The 20024-nt window shown below is 40.6% G+C and overlaps 1 protein-coding gene across 8 annotated transcripts in view; it reads left to right on the forward strand.

Annotated features, from left to right (window-relative positions):
• Positions 1–20024, forward strand: part of ARHGAP10 (Rho GTPase activating protein 10) — a 259804-nt gene that overhangs the window by 164769 nt on the left and 75011 nt on the right. For 7 of the 8 annotated variants that reach the window (XR_012158590.2, XM_073341321.2, XM_073341323.2 and 4 more), the window contains 3 exons: positions 295–353; positions 3233–3338; positions 3976–4135. Coding sequence is in view for 6 of the 8 variants with exons in the window: in XM_073341321.2 (XP_073197422.1) it covers positions 295–353; positions 3233–3338; positions 3976–4135 (325 nt within the window). In the remaining 2 variants the exon portion in view is untranslated. Of the gene's footprint in view, positions 1–294; positions 354–3232; positions 3339–3975; positions 4136–18650; positions 18844–19382; positions 19459–20024 lie in introns of those variants that run through there. The other variant, XR_012158592.2, reaches the window with a different exon arrangement.

Consider the following 20024-nt stretch of genomic DNA (forward strand, 5'->3'; position numbering starts at 1 on the left):
CTCAAAATGTACGGAAGGTGTTTATACTGTATTTGAGGCTTCACTTCAACTGGTGGAGTTTAGGTCTTGTGTTTAACCATGTTGTTTCCCTAGGATTGTGCTCTTATATGTCACGCTTCAGTTTGTATTATAAACCATTGAAATCCTTCATGCTGCCCCCACCGGGGGCTCTCCCCAGTGGAAGGTAACACTGCTTCATATTGAAAGACTTTCCTGCTCGGAATAAATACAAATAGAAACAAATGTACATGAACTTAGTGTATTTAGTGATTCCATGTCTTCTTTGTCTTCCAGAAGTCTTCCAGAGCCCCTAATGACGTATGATTTGCATGGAGAGTTCATCGTTCCTGCCAGTAAATATTTGACTACAGTTCAAATAGAACTATTTTATAATAGCACTGTTCTAGCACTCAGAAGCAGACATTGAAAATGTAGTCTCAAATAAATTGCTCATTTCAACTGAATAAATAACAGAGGTATAGGAAAAAATTGTAACCTTTCAAAAAAGAAAGTTGGGGATATTAATATGAAGTTAAATTGGGGTATGCAATATCTATAGATATAGCATATAGAGATCTATATATGTGTAAGCATATAAACCTTCATAGATACATAAATGCACTGTATATTGATAGACTCAATGGGGCAAGTTTTTGCTTGGCTTAGTGCACTTCACTCTGTTTTGATTTATATGAATTTTGTAGTTAGAATTTTAAAGTTCTGGATTTATTTCCTATATCAGTTATACCACAGTGAATATTATATACCCAGTTTTCTTGCAGTAGTTTGGAATGGCAATATTTCCATCTCGTTAAGCCATTTATAAAGAAATGAAATTTAGTAGGATACAGTATGCTTGGGGTGGGGGGAAAGAGAACAAGCTCCCTTGGATCATAAAAGTGACTGCCACTTGATCCTTGTTTTCAGAGCCACCTCTCTGGGAGGCCTGTATCCAAGCTGGGCTAAAGGTGCCTTGTATATTACTAGAAGAAGGGAATGTAAAGGCCAAATTAAAGTAGTTAAAGTAAAGTTAAAGTAAAGATGTAGAGAAGGTAGAGCAGCAGTTGTAGTTCAGCTGCATGATTTCTAATGTAAATGGAATTGTCTGAGGAGTAGAAATTGCATAAGAAAAAATGTTGGCAGAATAGCCAACAAATATTTAGCTGATTTGCTTTCCAGCCTGTGGCACTTCTGGCAATCCATGAGAATTGAAGTTAAAGTAAAATTTTGAGGACAATTGTTTTATCTTGTTGGCTAGTATTAAAGACTGGCAAAAACAGCAGAATGCTAGTTTCTAGTCCTTGCTAGAGTATTTTCATATTTCAAAAAAGAGATAGAACTTTACTGAACAGGTTTAGGTGTATGTGTGTGTGTGTATATATCTATCTATCTATTTGCTTACTCCATCATTGTGGTGATTGGATTTGATAAAACTAGATGTTTTTTTGCAAAATTCACAAGTGGCAACAAAGAGGAAATATTTTCTGACCTAGTACATAGTTAGCCTTGAAATTCACTGCCATACAATGTAATTGAGGTGAAGGGCTTAGTAGAATTCAAGACATTTACATAAATAATGAGTACATACAGAGTTACCTGAGATAGGATTTAAAATATTCCCTTTCCCCAAAGGAGATAACAGTATAAGTTTCTGTATTACCCTCCCCCGCATTTTATTAGGGTCTACTGGAAGATGTTTGTTTACTGGTCTTAAGAATACAATATCCACAAGTACTAAAAAATTGCATAAGCCCACATGTGCAATGGCTAAACTTGTCAAGCAAGGAGAAGAAACTTGAACAACACAACATTAATTTCAGCCATTCAGTTCTTTTTTTAAAAAAGCTTCCAAGTATCTTTCTAACCTAAGGTATAAAAATGTAGTAGATAATAAGGAATGGGCTGTTATTAAATTGCAGCAGAGCGTACTCCACCCCATTTTCTTAACAAGTATTGATTGAGGCAATCAGAAACCATTGACTGTGACACATAACACATTTGATGAAGCGTCACTTCATCTGACATTCAGGATTCCATGGTACTCTGAAGGACTTTTACTTTGAAGAGAGTTTGATTGTTTTTTGGGGGGCTCTCTGAATTTGGCTGATCAGAAGTAAAACTGTTGGCTTGCTGGTGGCATTTTCCTCAGTAAAGTTCCACCAAGTATGTTCTCTACCAAAAATATTTCCAAAGCTATTAAAAGAAACACCTAAGAGAAATGGCGGGTTTTTTTTTTTACAGTAAATACTTAACATCTGGAATAAGTTTAGGATAGTGCTGTCAGAGCAGTAGTATTAATTTCAGAACTTCTCAGGTTCACTGTGTCCTAATGCCCATAATAGTTTTCTGTTATGTACCGTGTCTTCAGTACTAACTTACAAAAAGATATGGTTTTATATACACCTTACTGTAATCCATTCTTCAGACTTAGTTTTATTAAGCCAAACAATAATGTAAAATAAAAAAAGACTGATTTATTTTTTCACATTTTACAAATCTTTTTCAGCTATTTAATCCCTGTTGTGGCCTAAATTGTTTGTTTCTTTGCTATGTACAAGGAAGCCATTGCTTCTTGACACCCAACTGTGCTACCAGTTATAACAGTGAGAGAGAGAGAGTTGATATCAAGAATCCTTTATCCTGGTAATCTAACTCTGCAGCCTTATCAGGGTTATTGGCCTACATCTTAAAAAGGTGTTAGTTTTTCTCTTATGAACCCTTTTCTCCTCTCTGAATGTTATTTTCTGGTGCAGTTTCTAATGGAAGGTGTTCTGAAGCAGTGTCAACAGCTGTCTAGCACCAACAAAACTCAATGTAAATGATAAGGATAATTAATAAGCGATGTCAAAAGGATAAAGAAGCATCCTTTCACACTTGGTTTTCACAATGAGATGCTGTAGCTAGTAACATGACCCCTTGCTTTGCAGTATTTTTCTAAGCATGTGTATGATGCAGTAGAATATCTGCATCTTTTTTTTTAAAATATAGATGAGCAGAAAGAGGCATCCATTTACAAGTGGATTGAAAATCACTTCACAAAATAAGAAATGGGCAGATAGTAGTAGAACAGGATGACTTGAAACACAATGTGCATGTATTCAATTCTGCTCTATTTGGAGATATCTAAGTGCAAAACCAAAGTATGCGAGGAATGTTTTGTTTTGGGGTGGGTGTGTATGGGTGGGGCAGGATTTCTGTCTTTGAGATACAGTTACTTGTTTCTGTTATGTAGAAAGTGGCAGCCCTGAGTCCAGAGTTAATGCTATCCACTTCTTGGTTCATAAACTTCCAGAGAAGAACAAAGAGATGCTGGACATTTTGGTGAAACATTTAGCAAAGTAAGCACCATGGCTTCTTTTATTAAACCCCCCCCCCCGGCACAAAAAAAACCAAACAAAAACTATTTTATCTCTAATTGGGCTCATTAACTGTGGTTGGATCCAAGGCTGGTCATGACGCTATTTGACACAGTACCAGGCACCAAACCTATGGAAGTAGATGAGAAGTTTGACTGTGTGTTTTGTGGAGAAGAGGGCAGAAATCTAATCTGTTAATGAAGTCATATAAGTATTTACTTAGCAATTCTGCCAGCAATTGAGGGCTTGATTGAAGTGAGAAAGTGAATTTATATTTTCTCTTTTTGCAAATTCTGGCAAAGAGAATACTAGAGGTTTGTTAGCAAAATTAGGTTGGTTTCGCACTTACCGAAGTCCAAGGCTAAGTGCATTGTACACATTTAAGTTCAATAAATGACGACTTTTGTTTCTTCTTAAAATGCAGATGGAAGAATGGGTTTCCTACTTTCCACAATTCAACATGGTTTTATTTGGAGAAACTTTGAACAAAATAAACTTCTAAAATATGGATTAGGGAAATGTAATGTTTTCATTTGTAAAGTATACTGCAGTTTCCAAGAGTATTGGCAAATTTTCATAACTTGTTTCCTGTTTTTTTCTTCCAATTCTTTTGAAAAAGCGTTGCAGACCATGCCAAGAAAAATCTAATGACTGTAGCAAATTTAGGAGTAGTATTTGGACCAACCTTAATGAGGCCACAGGAAGAAACTGTGGCAGCTATAATGGACCTAAAGTTTCAGAATATCGTGGTGGAAATCCTTATAGAAAACCATGAGAAGGTGAGACTCTGTGTGTGTTTAAAAATTTGCTTGATAGCATTATTATTATGCATAGAATATGGCATGACCTAAACATTACCTTTTATGGGCATATGATTTTACATATGTACATACAGATTTTTCACACGTGCCCCATTGCCCCCATAATGATCACTTTTGTGTATGTAAATTGACCTATCAACATACACATCAAGCACGTTCAGATGCATATTTACTCAGAATGCACTTACATCTGTGCTATTTGTATACACGTGAGTTTTCGTGAACACTTGCACATGCACAAAGAAAGGGGCTCCTTCTGTCTATTGGATATGACAGCAGACTGGAAGTGAGAGAACCTCTGCTCTGTTTTCAGGTTTGCCATTAATTGTGCCTGAACTTGGATATACCATTAACCTTTCTGTGCCTGTTTTCCTCAGCTGTAAAACAGGACTCATAGACTTTGAGTTTTACAGGAGGAAAGCACTGTTTGAGAGCTAGGTATCGATAATATTCTTATTTAAAAAATTCTAATTTGAAATATGTTTTCATTTTCTCAAGTCTGCTTTCTACTATAAAAGTTACAATGGAAGCTGTTGCTGCCAGTTAAAGTACCCCACACAATGTTCTTCAGAGCAGACATTCGAAATATCATCTTGCATCCTCTCTTGGCTTCCCATCATTGCAGTCTAAACCCAGGGGTTCTGTTAGGCATCCCCTGCTTGACTTCCCCTTAGTGAGTCTTTTCAGCCTAGTTTGGCATCTTGAATTTAATTCCCCTTTTGTGAGGCCTCAGATGTCCTTCTTGGTTCTGTTGGGCTCCTCCTGGGTATAATTCCTTCTTGATTGGAGTGGTTGGGAGAAAAAGGTGGCAAATCCCAAGCCTTCCCACTCACATTGTCAAAATGAGCTGTCACAGTAGATTGTGCAGAAACTGGTATGATCATCTCTCTTTTCTTATGCTCTTTGAGCAGTGAAATAGTTAATACTTGAAATGTCAACATCATTAGCTATCTGAGTTAGACTCCGTTCAGATGAATGGGACAGCCTGCACCCCTTGGAACAATTGTTTCAGGTTCTGCAAAGGAACCCAAATGCAACACTTGGTTCATATTTTTTGAAGCTATCTCAGCAACTGTAACAACTATATATATATATATATATATATATATATATATATATATAGTTATATAGTTATATAGTTATATAGTTATATATATAGTTTTATATATATATATATATAATTTATAGTTTAAATTCTGGAGACCAAAAATAAAAAGTCTTCCTGAAAAAGGTGCTGGTTTGCCATACTGTCACATAAAGGCTGAATCCAAGCCAGGGTCCATTTAATTCCTGTTTATCCAGATCCCTAAAAAACACATTATTGGCAAGCATAACACCAGGCTGGTTCTTTGCCATCTCAGCTGCTTATATTTTTTTAGAAACTGGACACTGGTTGAATGTTCGAACCAGCAATTGTTGTGGTTGTTCTTGTTCCCTGTGAAAAGAAGTGTAGCAGAGAAGTGGGGAATGCAGGGCTGGCCTTGCCATGAGGCGAACTGAGGCGGCCGCCTCAGGTGCCAGACTGGGGTGGGGCACCACTAGGACCCAGAGTGTAGAAAATTGTGTTTGTTGCTGGTGCATATATATTCTCTCTGCTCTAGATGCACAGAGATGGTGGAGTGCTGTGCTGGAGGAAGGAGGGCACAAGAGACATAACAGGCAGGCAGGAGAAAAGGTGAGAGGGAATAACAGAAAGCAGCAGGAGCTGCAGGGAAAGAGAGGAGCGGGGAGCCTCTTATGTACCTATCTAGCACCGCCAGGAGCCTGGATTGATTAACACCAGCTTCTCAGGGCGCTTTCTGTTTCCTGCTGCTTCTCTGAACCCATTTGAGGAGAACAGGCAGTCAACTGAAGTAGTAGGAGCCAGTTAGGCCCTTAAGACGCTGATATCTTCCTTCACTCAGGCCCTGCTACCAGCCTGCTTATTTGTCCCCTTCAGTTGAGTGCTGAGAGCCACTATAGCTGACACAGAACAGCAGTCATGAGTGAAAGAAGAAAACGCCCCTCTGGGGCAGCATTCAGAAAAAGCAAGCAAGCAAAGGAAGCTTTTCTATCTAAGCAGGAAGGAGCTCTCCTGAGATACATAGACACAAATGTTCATGGTGAGCCTTCTGGCCCCAGTGAGGATGTGAATGGTGAGGAGATGCCTGATCTTCCAGTTAGTCAGAGTGCAGGTGACCTGGCAGCTACTGCAGCATCCATATCTCCATCTCAAATGGATATAACCATGCACATTCCTGAAGAAACGTGTAGATCAGAGAAGAGTGTGGTGGATGCGCAAGAAACAGCTGCTGCTGAGTTTAGTTCCTTAAGTCTAGATGATCCAGGACTGTGGACCCACTTGAGCAGTAGCCTGAGGGACTTCCCTGTACTGCATGGGCCACAGCAAGGGAAAAACTTCATGTTCCCCAAAGACAATGAAAATAGAAGTTACCATCCAACACATTACTGGTGTGAAATCCCCAATGGTGACAAAGTGGAGAGGCCATGGCTTATGTATTCAAAACCCCAGAATGCTACATACTGTTTTTGTTGCAAACTCTTCCAGTCTAATGTTCCAGCCACATTGGGTTCTAAGGAGCAAAGGACTGGAAAAATCTGGCTAGAAATCTGGCATGCCATGAGAAGGCAGCAAATCACCAGAGAGCATTCCATAGGTGGAAAGAGCTTGAGATGAGACTAAGGTTACAGGCCACCATAGTTGATCAGCATCAAGAGAAGATTGCATCAGAGTCTCTTTACTGGCAAAATGGTCTAAAAAGGCTCATCGCCATTGTGAGAATACTTGCTACCCAAAACCTAGCACTGTGTGGCACTTCAGATCAGCTGTATGTGCCAACAATGGAAACTTCCTTAAAACTGTGAAGCTGATGGCTGAGTTTGATGCTGTAGTCCAGGAACATCTAAGAAGAGTCACCACCCAAGAAATGTACATACACCACTACCTTGGAAAAACAATTCAAAATGAGATCATACAGTTACTGGCAAGAAAAGTCAAACAGAAGATTGTGGCAGATCTGAAGTCAGCAAGATATTACTCTGTTATTCTGGACTGCACACCTGATATCAGCCATATGGAACAAATAACTTTAATGGTGCGTTTTGTAACAACAACAGAACCTAGTGAAAATGCCCCTGCAATGGTGACTGTCAGAGAGCATTTTCTAGAATTTATTGACATTGATGATACTACAGGAGCTGATATGACAAACGTGCTTCTTAAAAAACTGGAAGACACAGGAGTTGCGATAGCTGACATGAGAGGTTAGGGCGACGATGATGGTGCCAACATGAGAGGAAAGAACAGAGGAGTGCAGACAGGGATCTGAGAGCTTTTTTTGTCCCAGACAGTTCTCATTCATTGAACTTGGTGGTCAGTAATGCAGCATCAGCTTCTAGTGAGGCTGCTGAATTTTTTAATGTAATTCAAAGCATGTATGTATTTTTCTCATCAATGGCAAATTTTGAAGCAACATCTGGGAACATCCTCTCTGACACTGAAACCACTGAGTGCCATACAATGGGAAAGTCGAGTGGAGGCGATAAAGCCTATCAAACACCAAATTGGGAAGATAGATGATGCCATAGTTACCATTATGGAGGATAATGCTATGACAGGAACTGTTCGTGGGAGAACAGTGGCAGAGGGAAATGGAATCACCAGAAACATACATAACTTCAAATTTCTGTGTGGCTTAGTGTTGTGGCATGACATACTGTTTGAAATAAATGTTGTAAGCAAGAGACTCCAAGGTGTTGACCTTGATATATCTGGAGCAATGGAACAACTGGACAAAGCAAAGTCATACCTACAGTCTTACCGGTCAGAAGAGGGATTTCAAAACGTTCTGAAGAGTGCACAGTAGTTGGCATAGGAACTTCACACTGAAGCTATTTTCCCACCCATTCAAGAATACAAGAGTCATAGAAGACAATGACATTTTGATTATGAGGCATGGGATAATCCCATAAGAGACCCCAAACAACAATTCAAATTTAATTCTTTAACCAGGTGTTAGATTGTGCAGTACAGTAAGTTGAAGAACGTTTCATGCAGCTCGAGGAACACAGCAGCATAGTTGTGATGTTGTATAATATTCCAAAACTCCTCACTATACCTGAAGAAGACCTACACCAGCAATGCAGGGCACTAGTGACAGTGCTGACACATGATGACGTGCAATGTTGATGCGAGTGATTTAGGTGATGAACTGAAAGCCCTTTCAAGATACATTTCAGCAGGACCAACTCCAAAGGCTGTTCTGGAATCTATGTGCACAAATAAGATGACCACCCTCTTTCCAAATGCTTTTGTTGCTCTGCGCATACTTCTAACACTTCCTGTAACAGTTGCCAGTGGAGAAAGCAGCTTCTCCAAGCTGAAGTTAATGAAAAGACATCTACTCTCCACAGTGACACAGGAGAGGCTGGTCTGCCTTGCAACCATCTCAACAGAGCATGAGCTGGCCCAGAGTGTGGATCTTCAGCAGGAAGCAGTTCAAATCTTTGCAACCAAGAAGGCATGGAAAGCACCACTTTGATTATTCAAACAGATAAAAATGCCAGTGTTTACTATGCAGACAAGAAAAGTTACATTTGTTGTTCAGGCGTTTGAAGTTAAGTGTTACTTAAAATGTTTGAACAAGGCATTTTAAGTTGTTAGTTCTCCTTTATTGGGGTAGGTTTTAGAGTAGCAGCCGTGTTCGTCTGTATTCGCAAAAAGAAAAGGAGTACTTGTGGCACCTTAGAGACTAACCAATTTATTTGAGCACAAGCTTTCATGAGCTACAGCTCACTTCATTGGATGCATACTGTGGAAAGTATAGAAGATCTTTTTATACACACAAAGCATGAAAAAATGGGTGTTTACCACTACAAAAATTCACCAATGTGATATATGCCATCATGTGCCAGCAATGCCCCTCTGCCATGTACATTGGTCAAACTGGACAGTCTCTATGTAAAAGAATAAATGGACACAAATCAGATGTCAAGAATTATAACATTCATAAAACAGTCGGAGAACACTTCAATTTCTCTGGTCACGCGATTACAGACATGAAAGTTGCGATATTACAACAAAAAAACTTCAAATCCAGACTCCAGCGAGAAACTATTGAATTGGAATTCATTTGCAAATTGGATACAATTAACTTAGGCTTGAATAGAGACTGGGAGTGGCTAAGTCATTATGCAAGGCAACCCCTTGTCCGTCCGTCCGTGTCATCGTCCCCCCACTCCCCCCCCCCCCCCCCCCCCCCCGACGTTCTTGTTAAACCCTGCATTTGTGCTGGAAATGGCCCACCTTGATTATCATACACATTGTAAGGAGAGTGGTCACTTTAGATAAGCTATTACCAGCAGGAGAGTGGGTTTGTGTGTGTGTGTGTGGGGGGGGGGGGGGGGGAGATGAGAAAACCTGGATTTGTGCTGGAAATGGCCCAACTTGATTATCATACACATTGTAAGGAGAGTGATCACTTTAGATATTACCAGCAGGAGAGTGGGGTGGGAGGAGGTATTTTTTCATGCTTTGTGTGTATATAAAAAGAACTTCTACACTTTCCACAGTATGCATCCGATGAAGTGAGCTGTAGCTCACGAAAGCTTATGCTCAAATAAATTGGTTAGTCTCTAAGGTGCCACAAGTACTCCTTTTATTGGGGTAGGTAGCAGAGCAGTACCATGAGAGGAGTAGAACAGGAAGAAGGCAGAATTGAGACTTTTCAAAGTTTTGGCCCAAGCGAGGGAGTATGGAGTGTCATTTGAGCTCCTCGCCTCAGGTACCAAAATGTTGTGGGCCGGTCCTGGGGGAATAGAAAATACACCAAAGTGATACTGCATTAGCTTACACAACTCAATCTTTTATGCTTCCTTAGGATCTTGAAAGGGTTATCATTTATATATTTTTCTAAAGGGGCTTTTCTTGCCAGCAAGGATCTACCTTTCCCACTGACCCTTCTCTGTTGTGCACAGTGTTGGTGTTGCCCAGACTGACAGGAATCTCCAAGTCTGGTGGAGAGTGGACTCAGTGTATGACAGCTAAATGGGCAGGCAGACCCCTGTAGGGGTGCCACAGCCATTACGTAGTCAGACTAAACACATTTTCTTTTAAAAATGAATCTTCTTTCCTTGGCTCTCAACAAGTAGTTGGCAGTATAGGCCAAGAGGTGTATTAGCAGCAAGGTGCTCATTTTTGCATAGATAGTCTTCTTAATAACAATACTTCTACATGTGTCAGACTTTCCATAGAGATTTACATTATTTTTATTTTATTTATAACCTTGGTAAAATCCCAGGAGACAGTCTGCCAGCTGTGGGTACAATCCTGGCATGTTAAACACGTAGAGATGTGACATTTCATTCAGCTGTAAATCTCGCTCCTTGCTAATGATTAGCAGCTTCTGCTTTAGAGACTCTAAAATTGTGATAGTAGCAATTCTGTAGGGTCAAGACTGAGGTGCAGGGAGACGTTTGAAGTAACACTTACCCAGCTGCTGCCGGCCACAAGGCATGCTTCTAGCGTTTCATAGAGAAACCATCCTCTCTTTGGCATCAAATTCGATTCAATATTTAAAAAACAGAACATAACTTCAGAAGGGGATAGTGAACCTATTTTTCTAGTCCAAATTCAATTGGTTCAGTAGGTTTTAGTCAGTGAACAAAGATAAAACTGCACCACCTTTTATGATGCTGTCAAGCTGTCATTAAACATCATTAACGTTCTCTAAGCAGTGCCGTATGGGCAGCTTTGTTGACAGATCGCAACAACCCATTCTTAGTAAGAGAAATAATGAGTTAGGTTACTAGCTTTGAAATAATGGTGCAGTAACAGCCATCATCACTCAACTGAATCCTAATTAAAGAACTTTATACAATTTATGTGTGAAGAAAACTGGCTCTGGATTTGCTCTGGAATAAGAATATATTGCTTAATCCAGAAGCTATTTTTGAAGCTTTGTTAAGTACATTATTTTCTCTTAGCTGGAAAACAATCACTGCAGCTTTCACCTTGTTTACAGACCTTATATGTATTTCCAAGTAGTGGTGGCAAGCCAATTATAGTAGCTTTGTAGCTGTGGGTGTAGCAAATTTAAGTAGACCAGTACTGAGACACTGGAAGCAATGACTGCTGCAGCTACAGGAACCTGAGGGATCAGTAGCCAGCATTAGAATCAAAGTGAGATTAAGGATACAAGGGGTGAATGGGGATTAAGGAAAGATGAGTTAAGTATTCATATTTGTCAAATGTAAATGGGTGTATTAGGGAACACTCTGCTTTTGACACTCTGGCATCTACCCCAGACACCAGCTGGTAGGACCAGCTGCAGAAGGCAGGGACCTTCAAACATTTAGAGAACTTTTTCTGGACTTCCTCTGTTCTGTGCTGATTCGCTATTTGCTTCAACCCTTTCTCTCCCCCCTCTCTCACAATAATTTCACCTCGTTTTCACTCTACACCTGCACTTCTAACCCTTTTCGCCCTTGCCCTGTCCCCCCTCATCCTCTTCAGTATCCCCCTCTTCCTTCATGCTTATTTCTATTTATATTGCCTCATAACAAAACCCACCACCCAAAAATCATGGAACTAATATGATGTTTGCTGCCATCACATTGTTCACTCTGCTTGTGTGTAACACATACCCTGTACCCCATGCTGTGCCTGTTTTGTCTGTAAGCTCTTCAGGGCAAGAACCATCTACTAGTTTGGGTTTGCACAGTGCCTTGCACAATAGTGCTCTGTTCTTGCTTGGTCCTTAGGTACTACTGTAATAAACATGACCAATAATAATATTAACCTTTCATGAAAGAGGCCGTGATGTGTGTCTCCTTTTATTTCTCTTGGAGGGTTAAAGACTATTATTTGACCTTTTCCCAGGAGTTTTAGTGGCCAGGAGTTCCTGGCAATAGTTGCCCTAATGGTCTCTGCTCCTGAGTGCCATTGGAGGTATAGGAACCTGCACTCAGGAAGACTGTTCTTGCATTGCCTAGCAACATGAAGAGAGTAGACATCCTTGTCACCAAGCAGCATAATGTTTTGGCCTGTCATTGGAAAGACTGTCCAGTGAAATGAATGTAACCGTCACCATCCAAAAGTGTTACTTGTGTGCCATGGAGGCATACCTTAATGTGGAGTATTTTGGTTCCTCAACTCCAAAATAAGCTTCCGTTAAAAGAAAAAAAGTTGAAATAAAAAAAAAAAAAGTGAAAAAGAAAATACGATGGGAAAAATGCTGGAAAAGAGGAAAAATCTCAGTGGGAAGAGAATAATTAAGTTTAAGTATGGGGGACGGATGAGAGGAGGACAGAATAGCAAGAAGAAATGGCAAAAACAGGAGGAAATGAAGATTACAAAGGAAAAAAAATTGAAAGATGGGCCAGACAAGAGTCCCATAAGGAAAGAAGGAAACCAGAGTCTACTAAGGAAAGAGTGCAAAGAGGCGAGGAGGAGTAAGGAAAGAATGAGACTCCTCCAAAGAATTTAGAAAAATTAAGTCCAGAGGCAAAAACTATCCAGAAATGTTCATTTTTAAAAGATAAAAGATTGCTGTTGGAAGAGTGAAGAATGTATTAATTCTTTTTCCTTCTTCAGCGTTATAAATGTTAAGTTAACTGGATGTAGCTTAAAATGTATCTTTATATGTCGTTTTGTAGTCTGTTCATATGGGGAACTCATTAAAGTGAAGTACCAATATTTGAATGTATTTTCATCATTTAGGTTTAAAGTAGACATGTATTTTAAAATTAAAAGGTAGTTTAATATAGAGAAGTATTTTAATATTTTTATCTGTCAAGCTAGTAATTATTTCATATAATAAAACTTAGTACTCTTTTGTCTTAAAAGCACTCTGCAGACACTAATCTTCACAATAGTCATGATAGGGGTCAAGGAAATAGCCCCTTCTTACAGATGGGAAAACCAAAGCAAAGAGGTAAAGGTCTGCTCAAGACTGCAGAGTTAGTAAGGTGTGGCCACAAAGCAGCATGTTTAGCAACACTTCTAATTTCTGTTGACAAGTCACTGTTGCTGCAGAATGCTCAAGAATCTCTGGGACAGGGTGATAAAGCCATCTCTGAAGGCTCTTTCCTCCCTCAGCAGACTTCAAGGAGGAGTGGGGAGGCGGATCCTCAAAGAAGGGGAGGGAGGGAACCTTAGACTTAACAGACCTGTCTCAATGTTGGAAAACTTGATGTACCACCCAAGTCCCCTTTGCCATAAAGATTGGAATGGTGGACCAAGATATAGCATAAAACATGGCAGAGCTTCTTGAAACAGCCCATTCTGAATGCCTCTTGCTCTGGCATATGCTCATGCACCCTGCTTCTGGTTAGGGAAGATTTTACAGCAACACTTGGATTTTAATCCATCCAAGCACTTAAGCTTATTCTTAGTGTTAAGCACATGAGTAGTCAGTACCATCAGTGGGACTATACGTGTGCTCAAATGCTTTGCTGGATTGGGACTCCGAAAAGCAACAAAAAAAATAATCCATGCTGTATCCTGGTGGAGGGCAATTTAGCAAGGAGTCCTCTACACTGGGCAGGGCAGGGCTGGGTTTTTAAGTCCTTTCTCCATCCCAATAGATGGTTGTTGTACAGGGGGACCATGGTGGAAAGCAACCTCTGAAGGCAGCCTCATGATGTAGCAATACATTGAAAACAAATCATTGCATTCATTTTTTAAAAAATCTTCTATTTTGTAAGTCTTAAAGGGTAGCTTATAATATAGCGGAGGCTGTGTATCTGATCTTGATCCAATTGTGCAACAGCTGCTGAGATCAAAAGGAACCAAGCACGGTTCTGGGTATTGTAGTACTTGGCTCCAAGAAAATAAAAATTGTGTAAATCATCAGATCAGTGTAAAAAAAAAAAGTCTCAAGGTTTGAAAGCAGCTTGTCAAAACATTGACTACAAATGCATGCAATGCATGTGTGTATGGTCCATGCAGCATGGATGTAAGTGGACAATTCTTCTTTCTGTGTTTTCACATACATTAGATTACTGTGGAATACTTCTTTCAACTCCATATAAAATTTCCAAATGGAGTAGATTTCTGTTCTTTTTGAACAAAATGCAGCATTGACAAAATTCCTAGGCAGGCAAACAGAAATGAGACTAGTAAGTGGAATTCAAATGACTAATACTCTCTGTGGGGCTAGATGGCAAGGCTTGTTGAGGTACTGACTTGCATGTGTTTAGCCTAAGGAGATCACTTTGGAGGGCTCCAGAAGGAATGCTGCCAAATGTATTTGGTAATAAAAGGAAATACCAAGTCAGGAAATTTGACAGAAAATGCTCTATGAGAAAATGTAATCACAGCATTCTTGAAGATGTGAAAAAAGTTAAACCCTTCCATAGACTGAGCATTCCCTTGACTTATCCTCTGCTGCAGCTTCCCTTCATAAACAAAGTGCAGAATTTACAAGATTCCATCTTGTTGTTGTTTGTTGTCTAAACTGATCTAAATTACAAGCTGTCCAGTCTCAGGACTTGTCTTCACTACTGGGCTAAGTCGACCTAAATTATGCTACTCCGGCTACATGAATAACACAGCTGGAGTCAGCGTAGCTTAGGTCGATTTACCCAGTGTATTCCCTGTGCTGCGTCAACGGGAGACGCTCTCCAATTGGCTTAGCTTACTCTTCTCAGGGAGCTGGAGCACCGGGGTTGATCGGAGAGCACTTTGCGGTCCATTTTAGCGGGTCTTCACTAGACCAACTAAATCGACCCCTGTTGTATCGATTGGAGCAGCGTTGATTTTCCCCACAGTGAAGACCAGCCCTCAGCCAAATGGGTGTGAGTACCTAATTTGTCCCAGTGTTTCTGCCTACGTTCTTCATGAATTCTAACCCACCTTTGCTTTATTGAAGTTGTCTTTAGAATCGTGTATAATCCATTTTAGCAGCATTTCCCACCTAGCACAGTCAATATGTATTGCTTTGGTCACAACAGTTGTTTATTTGTATTGTGAAAAGCAAAAGGAGGATTTGTGGCACCGTAGAGACTAACCAATTTATTTGAGCATAAGCTTTCGTGAGCTACAGCTCACTTCCTCAGATGTAGCTCACGAAAGCTTATGCTCAAATAAATTGGTTAGTCTCTAAGGTGCCACAAGTACTCCTTTTCTTTTTGCGAATACAGACTAACACAGCTGTCACTCTGAAACCTGTATTTGTATTGTGGTCATCCCATCTGTCATCAGTCAAGATCAAGGCCTTATTGCGGTAGGTGCTATACAGAACATAATTAAAACATAGTCCCTGCCCCAAAGTACTTTCGAGCTAAGTGTAAAACAAATTACAAGAGATGGGTATAACCAATAGACTGGGGAGCACAAGATATGTATGTTTGTTAAGGAGTTCTGTAGTTGCACACTACAAACTGAATTAAAGATACGAATCCTTATTGTTTCATGGAAGGAAAAATAGTAGCAGGATTCTTACTATGCTAGTCAAGACCTGTTACATATAATTCCACTCTCAAAGATCATACTTCAAACCATTTCATTCCCGTGTTTCATACAACTAAATCTTTGATGGATAGATTGAATGTTGCCTGTATTCTCCATGTATAATTTTTCACAGATGCCCGTGTTTCATTTTGGAGATCTATTTATCTATATTTCTCTCTCATCGCTAAAGATAAAATGGGGGAATTGCCTTGTTAGGTTTGGTGAAGCTATTCTTTGGCTACACCCTAGCTGAGTTTTACAACATTCCCTTTTATCTTTGCAGCTGCCTCTTATTCCCTTTGCCAAGAAAGAGACATTCACATTCTCTTCCGGAATTCTTTATTTGCTCTTTTAGTAACTATATGTATGTTTTATTTGGGAAAGCTGTGAAATAGGATTATGTTGAGTAAATCACCCTCTTGTTTAAAGGCATTAATTGTTCCTTTAAATCTCTCATAACTAAACAAGACATGTAGAGCCTGCTCTACGTGGCTGTGATTTAAAGAGAGACCCCTTCCTTTTTTTTTTTTTATTCTCATTGATGCATTGATTCTCATTTAATTCTCATTCTAGTAGTAAAGTACAGTAATGAGAAGGTGGATTTCTGCTCACACTATGGACAGATGTGTGGCTATTTCAATCCTGGCATATCAGTTGCTAACTCTGTCTCCTCCACCCTTCAAAGAATAGCAACAAAATTTAGTAGTTCAGTGCAGTCTGTTCATTGCTATAAGGAGCATTCATGTCATGAATTGTTAAAATGTGGAACAAGATTAGGATACAGAAGAAGCTGCAGTTTTTGCACTACGAATCCTACTTTTAGAAAAGGCTGAGTCAGCAAACTCATAACTTGCAAGTGATCAGAGGACATAAGCTTTAACCTTGTTTCTCCCCTCCCCCTTTTCACAGCTGGCCTGTTAGACAGCAATCTCTTGTTTTAGAGTCTATGTATAGTTTCTGCATTATAGTACAAATATGAGCCACATAGTTTAAGGAGAAAGGCAGGCCAATTGAATGGTGTAAGAGTATACAGACACCATCATGTGGCACTGAAATTTTGCCCAACTGATAGCTTTTTTGGCAACTTGTCAGGAGCTCAAGGACATTGTATTAAGAGGAGCTGACAGCAGATGTTCCATTTTTAGTATGGTGTTGAGACCCATGGACTCCACAGGTCCCAGCAAGCAGCACTTCATCTGAATATGAGTGGCCAGGCTGCTGGGACAGATTCTCTTTAAACTGCGTCTTTGTAGTGAAGATAAAGATGTGTGGGACTTCCTTTTAGAGCTCCATGGGCAGTCCTTGAAATACAGTGCTCTCAGTGTTGTCTGATTTATTGATTATATATTGATTATTATATTGCTTGCTTAAGAATTCTCATTTAGCATTCTGAGGCTTGATAGGTGCTTGTCCCAAGATCTGGCCCAATATTATTAAAATTACTGTTTAGTTGGGATGTGCATTATTGCAACACTTACAACTATTTATAATAGTTTTATGAATACAGTTAGCAAAGTTACAAACATTCTAACCCAGCAAGGTAAAAAGAGATAATACAATACACCTGAACATCCATATACTCTCACCATCCCTTGCAGAACAACCTAAAATGTTAAGTCATAATCTTCCTCCTCCTCATGTCCTTCCTTATCAGCACCACCAGTGGTTGTCCTCCTGGCATCTCCAAAGACACAAAGGCCAGGATATAAGTTTTATAATGTGTTATTTTAACACCACTAAACCTAATGCATATTCAGTAGGAGTTTCACTCCCTTTTCTTTATAGTTCCTCTCCCTAACTCATGTTGGGGTGCCCTTCTCCCGTACGTTATTAATCCTTGTACCTCAATCTTATTAGTATATACATTTGTTAGTTACCATGGCACACTGGTGATCAGACATCAGCTGATGTCACTAACTTGGAATATTCCAAATTGGTATAAACTAGCATCTTGTAGTTACCTGCCAGCAGTTTTGTCATTCAGCATTCTATGTTATATCTTATGATCTAGGGTTACTCTTGGTTAGCTACTTATGCTAGGACTTTTTTGGGCCTTATGCCTTGATTAGTTTAGCTAGGCCAGGGGCGGGCAAACTTTTTGGCCTAAGGGCCACATCAGCTTTCCGAAATTGTATGGAGGGCCGGTTAGGGGAGGCTGTGCCTCCCCAAACAGCCAGGCGTGGCCCGGTCCCTGCCGCCAGTGTGACCCCTCATGATTCTCGCCCCATGACAGCCCCCCTGGGACTCCTGCCCCATCCACTCCCCCGTCCCCTGACTGCCCCCGGAACCGCACCCCTAACTGCCCCCTTCCGCCCCATCCAACCCCCTCTCTCCTTCCTGGTTGCCCCCTCCCCCGTGACCTCTGCCCCCATTCAACCCCCCTGTTCCCTGCCCTCTCATGGCCCTGACCCCATCCACTCCCCCCACCCACTGACCACCACCCCAAAATCCCTTGCCCTCTAGCCAACCCTGCTGCTCCCTGCTCCCTTACCGTGCTGCCTGGAGCACTGGTGGCTGGCGGTGGTACAGCCGCGCCACCCAGCGCACCAGGACAGGCAGCCCTGCTGCCTGCCTGACCCAGCCACATCACCGCGCAGCACAGAGCACCGGGTCAGGCTGCGGCTCTGCAGCTGCACTGCCCAGCAGGAGCTTGCAGCCCCGCTGCTCAGAGCATTGTGCTGGCGGCGCAGTGAGTTGAGGCTGTCGGGGTGGGGAACAGCGGGGGAGGGGATGGGGCTAGCCTCCCAGACCAGGAGCTCAGGGTCCAGGCAGGAGGGTCCCGTGGGCTGGAAGTGGCCCGTGGGCCATAGTTTGCCCACCTCTGAGCTAGGCTAGAGTCTTACAAGCCTTGAGACTCACTGCATTACTGCCTTTACTTATACCTATGCATTACCTAGTAAATACTTATACCTATAAGCTACATCGGCCAATGATGGTTCCGGTTTCACTCTAGTTATGACTTTTTACCTATTGACTCTTCAGGCACTCCACTTGGTTGCATTGATCAGAAATTTTTTTCAGACTTAAGAATTATGGATACTGTATAATCACATACAATGGTTGCAATATTCGAAGTCCAGAGGTGCACCTTTGCATCCTGCGCAATCCCATGGAAGCCAGTGTATGGAAAGTCACATGACCTATTTCTGCTGGACTGTATGTTAGCGAAGCTGGCTACCTGTATCTGGACCAGCAGAGGGGTGACCCTGGGGAGGTAAGCAACTTTACAATTGCAATTAAATTGTTGCTAAATTTTATTGGACAGTCACATAATTCAGGTTTTGGTAAAAAACCTCTTTTTTTTTTAAAGTTGTACAGATTTAATATTAATAGAACCCTTTTAACCCAAATTAAAACCATATTAAAATAAAAAAAGTTTTGGTTTGAATACAAATATTTCCCTATAGTGTTCATAACACACATCAAATTCTGGAAATAAGAACCAGAAAGTGAAACAATCTCAATTCTGGGGTAAAGACAAAAGTGAAACTGAACTGTTGTCCTCCAGATTGAATGAAATGCAAAAAATAAAAAGTATTATGAAAAAATTGTTTTAAATGTTTAGTTTTAGCAATCTACTAGAGCAATAATTTTGGTGAAGAGATGTGATTTTAAAATAACATTTTTGGCCTGTCCTGCTAAATGTTAATCTTTTACATTAGTTATATAGTACTATAATTTCCATAGCAATGTTTTTAGCTAATAAATAATGTTTAGAATTTGATATGATACTTAATTTTTTCTCATTGTTAGAATTATGAACCATGATTGTGTCTAGAAGATTACTTTGAAGCTTGAGTTCTCCTTTCCATGGATTAATTTATCAGAGGTACATAGCATTATACTCCATATATTTCACCTTGCACGTCCTAACGTGCTTTTGCTTCTCTGTCTACACTAAAGCATTGACTTATCATGCATGCTTTGTTGCTTTACATTGCAGAAAAATGATCCACCGTCTTCATTGCCTCAAGGGATAAACTGGGTGTAGATTCCAGCAGAGTAAGTTCATATTGTGAACCAGTAATGTAATTTGCCTTTTATCCTGAGCATTGGTATGTTTCTAGTAAGTGTTTTTTGTTTTTGTACAGGTTGCTGAGTATAAACCCAGTTCTCTTATCACCATGTCCAAGAAAAGCCAAACCAGCAAAGAAGAATTTGTGGGGGTGATGAGGTTACCCTCGAGTACTATTTACTGTGCAGGGCCGGCTCTAGGCACCAGCTAAGCAAGCTGGTGCCAGGGGCGGCACTCCAGCTGTTCTTGGGGCGGCACTCCGGTAGCAGCCCTGGCGGCAATTCGGCGGCAGCCCCTCTCCATTGTTTCTCGCGTTGGCAATTCAGTGGCGACTCTTATGACTCGGGTCTCGCCGTCGGCAGCAATTCGGCAGCAGCTCC

This window comes from Lepidochelys kempii, chromosome 4, assembly GCF_965140285.1.
Source record: "Lepidochelys kempii isolate rLepKem1 chromosome 4, rLepKem1.hap1, whole genome shotgun sequence".
Lineage (NCBI taxonomy): Eukaryota > Metazoa > Chordata > Testudines > Cheloniidae > Lepidochelys > Lepidochelys kempii.